Source organism: Salmo trutta, chromosome 32, assembly GCF_901001165.1.
Source record: "Salmo trutta chromosome 32, fSalTru1.1, whole genome shotgun sequence".
NCBI lineage: Eukaryota > Metazoa > Chordata > Actinopteri > Salmoniformes > Salmonidae > Salmo > Salmo trutta.
The window spans coordinates 3018353-3028605 of NC_042988.1; the positions used below are offsets into that span (position 1 = coordinate 3018353).

The following is a 10253-nucleotide window of genomic DNA, read 5'->3' on the forward strand; positions in this document are numbered from 1 at the left end:
TGACACTGATCAGCTTGGCCTTCATATATGCCATCACCTGCTCAGCCTCTGAGTTAAAAACGTCCCATACCATCTCATCGGGGCATGGCGGTAGATCCTGTACAGTTAGGGTCTGAGTCTTGAACTGAACGTGTTTCTTCACAACCTGCCTTCTGTACTTTGAAGCAGCAGGACTAGGGCTGCCCTCTGGTCTGACTGGCTGGAAAGGCTTCTTCTTGGCATCATTGTTTGGCACAGTGACTCTGGCTATAATGGGAGGAAGTGGCATCTTGGCGACCATATTGGCTCCATGGACTGCCTTCAATGGCTTGGCACTATGGAGGTAGATGTCTTTCACCACGCAGGTTTGATCCCTCTTAGTATGGATGGGTTGCAGTGGCTTCCGGATGGGAGGAACAGTAGCCTTCCCTGACTGCTGAGATGTTGGAGCTACATGCAGTCTTTGACTCTTCCCATTGCAGATGGACCTCTTTTTCTGCAGTACTGGGATTCTGGAGGGAGGATGTGGTTTCTTTTCCACAGCCTTCAAACTGGCAAGTCGCTGCAGAGCACCCTTTCTTTCTTCAGTCAACTCCAGTACTGGGATACTGGAGGTGTTTAAACTGTTTTGTTTGAAAGTTGGAAGCTTCTCAGTGGCCTTGGGTTGAGATGTCAGGGCAGGCTGAACGCAGTTGCTTCTGGCAGCTCCAAGGTTCCCTGTTAAAGCATTATCTTCCTGTAGCGGCCGCAAAAATCTCCTCATCATCAAGGAGATTGACAGTGGCATTCTTCTAACCTCGTTCTGCAACTAAGTTTTCGTCAAGTAGCACTTTTGATATTTTATGGTGATCTACTGTGTTAACTATATCTCAGGAGGAATTTGCTAGATTGCTGAAAATAGAACACTAGTATCCAAGACAATCAGACACCGGAATGTTCAAACAGAACATTTGGAATTTATTGATCAGTTGTGACATCATAATTAAAACAATCCCTTATTTTAAGTGTTTCTAAAATTCCCTATGGGGAGAAATGAATGGTGGAAATACGGTTAGAACCATTTCCTTGTTTGACCGCTATGTTTTATGGGTATTATGACTCATACTGTGGTACTCTATTGTACTTACACAAATAACTGGAGTTGGTCAGCTTTTGACAGCTTAATCCTTTGTCTGTGCATGATCATTTGCCTCCAACTAGTCACTAGCATGAGAAATCTGCAGATTATTTTGTTTTAGTTTACTGGCCTTAGATTTTAAAAAATGTGGGTGTTAGCAGTTGTAGATGTTGCCAGTTTCTTTCATACCCCTCAATAAATAAACACTTGGGGGTTTGAGTTTTAGCACAACTTTTTCTGTTATGGTTCAGGATGGATGTCGAGAAGGGTAAGATTGAGGCATCGGCGGCTCCTACTCCATCAAGACCCAGTTCAACTCAGAGGAGCAGTGGACCAAGGCACTCAAGTTCATGTTGACCAACCTCAAGTGTGGCCTGGCGTGGGTGTCGTCTCAGTTTTACAACCGATAGAGGAGGAAGATGACGACTCACCCTGGGTGTGCCCCTTGACCCTTCTAAAACAACCATTTTGTCACAATGTGTGACTCTCAAAAGTTCTTCTTTTACAATGCTCTCCTTGCTTCCCTATGATGTTTTGAGAGGGTGGGGAGAAGACTGGAGGAAGGACTTTTGAGATTCACCACTGGTGTGAATTCCAATCCAATAAGTCTTGTTTCCTTGTTTGATTTCCATATTGACCATTTGAAAGAACAAGAAAAAACCTGTTAAATTGTACACATTCATGTCCGCCTAGACTAGTAGATGTTATGAAGGGAGCTATCTGAGACTTTTGACTTTATTCGTTCGTTTTTTTACCCACCTACCATTAGGTGCACTTCTTTGCGAGGCATGGAAAAACCTCCCTTGTCCCTTCATGCTTGCGCATAACAAAGGGATGAAAACTTGTTGACACAATATTTTACATTTATTAATTTGTAAAAACCTCTAGAAACATAATTCCACTTTCACATTATGGGGGATTGTGTGTAGGCCAGTGAAACTCAATTTTATCCATACAACAAAATGTGGAAAAAGTCAAGTGGCGTGAATACTTCCTGAAGGCACTTTGAGATTGGCTCTTCAGGCAGTCATTGGGTTGCTAGCCTTGTACGTAGCATGTAGTTAGCTCTGTATGGCTGTGTATATTTGAGTATTACCAGTTAGGCTATTCTGCTTTTCTCTGGTAAACAACACACCTATGCTCAAGCGTGAAATCAGGTTTCACAATATACTAAAATAACTTTGCTATTATTTAAGTAATGTTGGAATGTAGATTGTTATACTGCACAATTTCCAATGAATGAGATTTATCTTTGACGTAACTCCTTGCTAACAAACCACAAAGTCATACCCAAAGTTGGTGTAATGGTTTATATGCATTTCTATTAAGTCTCTCCCTCTCCATTTTGTGGGAAAGCCTCATGAAAAAATATGGACAACCATCCAAATAACAAAGCAAACTCCCAGTCCAATATCCAAGAAAATATTTAAATCTGATCAAATCAGTCAAAGTGATGATCCTAGTGAAAATGACTTCTTTCTTTCACTTAACAGTTAGACGTGTGTAAAACACAGGGGCGGAAATCCCGGGGGGGACACGACCCCCCCATCCTGGGAAAAATATGATTTGTCCCCCCCAATATATCACTGAAAAATAACTATGTAATTTAAATAATATTAATCATACACAATGAAAGCAATTGTGCTGATTATAGACACTCAATAGCGCGTTTTTAAGTTTCAAAAGATTGCGACCCCCCCACCCTTTGCCTCACAATGGTTTGATCCACTGCCAGTTCCTTAGCTTGCTAGGTAACAGAGAGGTCGTATCTACTGTCTGAAAGGCACTCAATGCACGTAACTGACGTGAGGTTAATCCAGTCAATCGAGCACACACACTAGCTGAATATGCAGAGCTAGCGCGCAAATATTAACTATTAAGCTAGCTAGTACCTATTCCATTTATGTGGCGTCGTCAAAGATGGAATCTTTGCTATCGTCAATTTATTCCAAGATCAGCATGCAGATGATGTAAGTTAGTGCTTCAAAGTCCCTGTGATAAGGTTAGCGATAAACTGAAATCCAAACTGAACAGAACTACACTCTCTTCTACCATTGTCTTAAATACACTGCTCAAAAAAATAAAGGGAACACTTAAACAACACATCCTAGTTCTGAATGAAAGAAATAATCTTATTAAAAACTTTTTTCTTTACATAGTTGAATGTGCTGACAACAAAATCACACAAAAATAATCAATGGAAATCCAATTTATCAACCCATGGAGGTCTGGATTTGGAGTCACACTCAAAATTAAAGTGGAAAACCACACTACAGGCTGATCCAACTTTGATGTAATGTCCTTAAAACAAGTCAAAATGTCCACCAACTCCTGGACAGTCTGTGGTGCAACGTGGCGTTGGTGGATGGAGCGAGACATGATGTCCCAGATGTGCTCAATTGGATTCAGGTCTGGGGAACGGGCGGGCCAGTCCATAGCATCAATGCCTTCCTCTTGCAGGAACTGCTGACAAACTCCAGCCACATGAGGTCTAGCATTGTCTTGCATTAGGAGGAACCTAGGGCCAACCGCACCAGCAAATGGTCTCACAAGGGGTCTGAGGATCTCATCTCGTTACCTAATGGCAGTCAGTCTACCTCTGGCGAGCACATGGAGGGCTGTGCGGCCCCCCAAAGAAATGCCACCCCACACCATGACTGACCCACCGCCAAACCGGTCATGCTGGAGGATGTTGCAGGCAGCAGAACGTTCTCCACGGCGTCTCCAGACTCTGTCACGTCTGTCACATGTGCTCAGTGTGAACCTGCTTCATCTGTGAAGAGCACATGGCGCCAGTGGCGAATTTGCCAATCTTGGTGTTCTCTGGCAAATGCCAAACGTCCTGCACGGTGTTGGGCTGTAAGCACAACCCCCACCTGTGGACGTCGGGCCCTCATACCACCCTCATGTAGTCTGTTTCTGACCGTTTGAGCAGACACATGCACATTTGTGACCTGCTGGAGGTCATTTTGCAGGGCTCTGGCAGTGCTCCTCCTGCTCCTCCTTGCACAAAGGCGGAGGTAGTGGTCCTGCTGCTGGGTTGTTGCCCTCCTACGGCCTCCTCCACGTCTCCTGATGTACTGGCCTGTCTCCTGGTAGCGCCTCCATGCTCTGGACGCTACGCTGACAGACACAGCAAACCTTCTTGCCACAGCTCGCATTGATATGCCATCCTGGATGAGCTGCACTACCTGAGCCACTTGTGTGGGTTGTAGACTCCGTCTCATGCTACCACTAGAGTGAAAGCACCGCCAGCATTCAAAAGTGACCAAAACATCAGCCAGGAAGCATAAGAACTGAGAAGTGGTCTGTGGTCACCACCTGCCGAACCACTCCTTTATTGGGGGTGTCTTGCTATTTGCCTATAATTTCCAACTGTTGTCTATTCCATTTGCACAACAGCGTGTGAAATTTATTGTCAATCAGTGTTGCTTCCTAAGTGGACAGTTTGATTTCACAGAAGTGTGATTGACTTGGAGTTACATTGTGTTGTTTAAGTGTTCCCTTTATTTTTTTGAGCAGTATATATTTAATGGTCTCGTTGCAAAAGCTAAATTGTCTCAAGGGAACTTTTATTTATTTATTTTATTTCACCTTTATTTAACCCGGGTAGCAAAGATTATAGCAAACACCACTGAAACTGAATTGGTGCTCGCTAGCTTTGCAAATTCAGCTATTGTTGGAAGCCAGCCAATATGAAACAAACTATTAAAATTACAAAAGGTTGCAGCATATGTTGTGTAAATGGTGAACTCATACAGCTGTCAACTCTTGTCATTTTAATCCATTTCACATTTGCTAGCTACCTTTTAGATAATTGATAGAAGCCCATATCCTACTGTAAATAACCTACACTGTGTGTGTAGCCAGCCAGCCAGCCAGCCAGCCAGGTAGAAAAATGGTTGAAAAATAAAAGACGGACATCAGAGTATTTTTCAATACACCAAAACGCATAGTAAGAACCCCAGTAGCCTAATATCTCAAAGACTAGTTGATAAAATGTTCATAAGAAAGAAATTAAATTCTAATGGAAATGTTTCACAATGATGTCATTAGGCAGAGCAGGCAACAGATGGCACACAGACAGCAGAGTTGGGGACAGATATGCAGGGACAGACTGGCAGAGACAGGGACTCTCAGGTAAGTTTGTTGAGTCTTTGTTTGGCAACATTATGAAAGGTTCTCCATTTTTTTTACTTGTAAAATAGGAACATAATTGGAAAATGCCATGGATAACCCCACTCTCAACTTAAACTGGTGACTGAACTAAGATTTGTTAAAGGCAATGGTATTGCTGTTGTGATTAGTTGTGTAGTTTTGGGTACCGGTAGTTAGGTGTACGGCAAACACCTTATTTCTTTGGTTCCTCAATATACATTTACCATATTACAATGTAGGCTATGTGTTACAGCACTCCTTTTGGTGTCCCCCTCAGGAATTGCTCTTGAGAAAATTTCATGTAATTGTCCCCTCCAAAGTTGATATCTGATTTTCGCCCCTGGTAAAACATAACAGTGTTGTATCAGCCAGGCATGGCTTCAACTTTGGTCATCTAAAATAGAAACTCCCCTTCATTTGAGCCAATCCAAAAGGGGAGGAGGGCAATTGATTCTATTATTGGGAAATATATAGAGTTCAACATATGATACAACTCAAGCAACAATTTGTAAAAAAGTATTTCTCTCAAAACATGAAATGGAATGGATATGTAGGAAAATGGTGCCGACAGATAGGGCTGCCATGCTTCTAGCTTACAAGCATTTCGCTACACCCACAATAACATCTGCTAAACACATATATGTGACAAATACAATTTGATAAGAGCTGTTTGGTTTTCCCGAAAACAGGTATGCACACACACACCCAACACACTGTGACTACAGTCTGTTTTCCTATGACCCTGTGATGCAGCCCACTGGACAGGCCAAGCAAGTTCTTTCTCTTCTTTGTGGCAGGGGTGTGTGTGTGTACATGTACGTGGGCAGCCATTGGGTCCTACAGACAAGCCATAGACTGGCACTGCCCTTTCAAGTCTTAGGAGGGGTGGGGATAGGGAGGGCACTTCAGATATTACTCCTCCATCCTTTAGTCTGTTTTTACCCCCTCCATCCTCCTTCCCCCATCCCCCTATGCAGAAGGGAGGGCGTTTGAGTAATGTGGCGTTGGGCACCTCAGTTCGAGGCACTGCTGTTGTATGCGCTGGAGGTGGAGGGCGTGGAGCCCGACGCCAACGGCCCAGGTCCGGTGGCCAGGGCCTTGCGGAAGGGGGGCATGAGGAAGGGGTCTTGGGCCAGCTGCAGCACGTCGATGCGCTCCTCCTTGCGGTAGGCCAGGTAGCGGCGGATGAAGGCCTGACGGAGAGAGAGAAAAAGGCACCGAAATGAGATGTTTATTTGTTTTTTAGGGGGTAGGTCAGCTTTAATATTACATAGAGATTGTGGCTTCCATCAGTGTAATTGTCTGCATCATTTCCAATCCCCCAATAGATAGATAGATAGATAGGTAGATACACACACACACACACACACACACACACACACACAGTACCAGTTAAGAATTTGGACACACTACTCATTCAAGGGCTTTTCTTTATTTTTACTATTTCATTGTAGAATAAAAGTTGAAGACATCAAAACTATGAAATAACACATTTGGAATCATGTAGTAACCCAAAAAGTGTTAAACAAATCAACATATATTTTAGATTTGACAAAACAGCCAACCTTTTGCCTTGATGAAACCTTTGCACACTCTTGACATTCATTTAACCGGCACATTACACATATGAACATGCCAATAATGGACCCACACAGAATGCCTTATGTAAAAGTTCTAACAATTCTAACATTTGTATAAATAAAGTTCTTCAAAAGGTATAGATAGATGGATTGATTAATTTATTGATTACGTAAGTATTCAACCTCCTGAGTCAATACATCTCAAAATCCAGTTCATATGTGCCTTGTTAAAAGTTCATTTGTGGAATGTCTTTCGTTCTTAATGTGTTTGAGCTAATCAGTTGTGCTGTGACAAGGTAGTGGTGGTATACAGAAGATAGCCCTATTTGACAAAAGACCAAGTGGGGTGGCAGGTAGCCTAGTGGTTAGAGTGTTGGGTTAGTATTGAAAGGTTGCTGGATCAAATCCCTGAGTTGACAAGATAAAACTCTCTTGTTCTGCTGCTGAATAAGGCAGTTAACTCCCTTTTTTGCTGTCATTGTAAATAACAATTTGTCCTTCACTGACTTGCCTTGTTAAATAAAGGTTAAAAATAAACAATTATGGCAAGAACAGTTCAAATAAGGAAGGAGAAATGACAGTCCATCATTACTTTTAGACATGAAAGTCAGTCATTACGGAACATTCAAAGTTTCTTCAAGTGCAGTCGCAAAATCCATCAAGCGCTATGATGAAACTGGCTCTCATGAGGATCCCCACAGGAAAGGAAGAGTTACTTCTGCTGCACAGGATAAGTTCATTAGAGTTAACTGCACCTCAGATTGCAGTCCAAATAAATGCTTCACAGAGTTCAAGTAACAGACGCGTCTTAACATCAACTGTTCAGAGGAGACTGCGTGAATCAGGACTTCATGGTCGAACTGCTGCAAAGAAACCACTACTAAAGGACACCAATAAGAAGAAGAGACTTGCTTGGGCGAAGAAACACGAGCAATGGACATTAGACCGGTGGAAATCTGTCCTTGGGTCTGATGAGTCCAAATTTGAGATTTGGTTCCAACCGCCGTGTCTTTGTGAGACGGGGAGTAGGTGAACGGATGATCTCCGTATGTGTGGTTCCCACCGTGATGCATGGATGAGGAGGTGTGATGGCTGTTACCGACAAGTAAGGTCTCGAACTAAAACGTACATGAACACACTAACCGCTGGCTACTATATGGAGACAAACAACAAACATTTTTTAATGAGCTGTGAAAAAAAGAGTGAACTATTTTCCAATGCTCATTAGACTGGCCCAAGCCAACCCCAGTAAATAAGCCATGTTGTATTTGGTACATTCCACTCTCTCTTTCTTCTTGTATGTGTAGGCTACCACTGTACTGTACAGGGGGCCTGCGCTTTTTCTGGGACAACAAGTTTGACCATGCCATGGTGGCCTTCCTGGACTGTATGCAGCAGTTCAAGGAGGAGGTGGAGAAGGGAGACATGGGATTCTGCCTGCCCTACAGGTCAGTCAACTAGTCTAGCAGACATCATCGAATTATAATTGTAATCAGCTACGGATTATGTCGAGAGACCAAGGATTAAGCTGTCAAAAGCTGACCAACTTCAGTTATGTGTAAATTTGGTAAGTTAAACCACTAAATTAATTAGTTTATCTTTCTTCATTTTTCCAATTCATACAAAAAATCACTCCTTTTCATATTCAGATTTGACAAATACGTTCCCTTGTTTCTTAATATTTCATTTATTCTACTTTCCTGCACTAGTAACACATCTGACAGAATGATTTAGCTGAGTATTTGGATTTTATTTTATTGAGGTGTTTTATACAGGTGTTTCTGTAGATTTGAGGAACTGCTGAACACTGTTGGTTTAGACGTTTCTCTATACAATACTGCCTCCTAGTAGTACTGCCTCTTATTGGAACCCTCACAGATTCCAAGGTAGAAGTCCTAATTTGGGCAGCAGGTGGTTTAGCAGTCACTGTATGTCTGTCTGTTCATTCCAAAATACAAAAGAGCGACAGACTCAGGTCCCTTGGTGCATCAGACCACGGATCGCTTCACGTAGCCAGCCAGTTCAGTGCCTTTGAGCCGGTGCTTGGTGGAGTCATAGACCCCCCGTCTAGAGCTCTTGGAGGAGAGCGTGGCACAGATCTCGCTGTGCTTCTCCAGGCGACTAGGATCAAAGCACCGGCCGCAGTGCTCACACTGCTTCAGCTTGGAGTTGGCTGCACTCATCCCAAATCGACGTTTCAACACCACCTGAATGAATGGATGTTATCAGATGGGCCAAATAATGGGCAGCTGGGCAACAAAGACAAGATATACAATATGTACAAACCAGACGAGGCTGATGGAAGGAGCTCATTGTAATGGGCTCATTGTAATAGCTGGAATAGAATAAAAGGAACGGTATCACACACATCAATCACATGGAAACCACGTTTGATTCCGATCAATTCATTTCATTCCAGCCATTACAACGATCCTATCCTCCTATAACTCCCCCCATCAGCCTCCTCTGATACAAACGCACGTGATCACCAACACTACACTAGATCAGCAGTTAGCATGGCTTTGGAATGTCAAGCTACTTTACCTGTCTGTCCTCCTTTTTCTCTTCCATGTTCAAACCCTTCTTGACTTCCTTTGGTTTGATCACAGTGTATCTCGTGGCTGTCTGCTTTGGCTTACTTGCCACACTGCTTTGTTCTCCATTTCTCCTCACCTCTTTATTCCTTTCTTCCTCTTCTTCGTTATCTCTTATCATCTCCCATAGGTCAGAATCCACCTTCATTAGGCAAATCTCCTGGATGAACTTCTCCACCTTTTTTCTCAACCGTTCTTTTGCGTTTTTCTCCTCCAGAGCCTGAGCATCCATCTTGGCCCCACTCTTAATCAGTTTCAATTCTTGGGTGACACTGATCAGCTTGGCCTTCATATATGCCATCACCTGCTCAGCCTCTGAGTTAAAGACGTCCCATACCATCTCATCGGGGCATGGTGGTAGATCCTGTACAGTTAGGGTCTGAGTCTTGAACTGAACGTGTTTCTTCACAACCTGCCTTCTGTACTTTGAAGCAGCAGGACGAGGGCTGCCCTCTGGTCTGACTGGCTGGAAAGGCTTCTTCTTGGCATCATTGTTTGGCACAGTGACTCTGGCTCTAATGGGAAGAAGTGGCATCTTGGCGACCATATTGGCTCCATGGACTGCCTTCAATGGCTTGGCACTATGGAGGTAGATGTCTTTCACCACGCAGGTTTGATCCCTCTTAGTATGGATGGGTTGCAGTGGCTTCCGGATGGGGGGAACAGTAGCCTTCCCTGACTGCTGAGATGTTGGAGCTACATGCAGTCTTTGACTCTTCCCATTGCAGATGGACCTCTTTTTCTGCAGTACTGGGATTCTGGAGGGAGGATGTGGTTTCCTTTCCACAGCCTTCAAACTGGCAAGTCGCTGCAGAGCACCCTTTC

The 10253-nt window shown here is 43.5% G+C and overlaps 1 protein-coding gene across 1 annotated transcript; it reads right to left on the reverse strand.

Moving 5' to 3' along the window:
• Positions 1 to 6090: 6090 nt before the first annotated feature.
• Positions 6091 to 9975, reverse strand: LOC115170647 (uncharacterized). Its single transcript, XM_029726894.1, has 2 exons — positions 9379 to 9975; positions 6091 to 6447 (listed from the first exon to the last, which is right to left on the reverse strand). The coding sequence occupies exons 1-2, from the start codon at positions 9973 to 9975 to the stop codon at positions 6268 to 6270; spliced, it is 777 nt and encodes a 258-aa protein (XP_029582754.1). The 3' UTR covers positions 6091 to 6267.
• Positions 9976 to 10253: the final 278 nt, after the last annotated feature.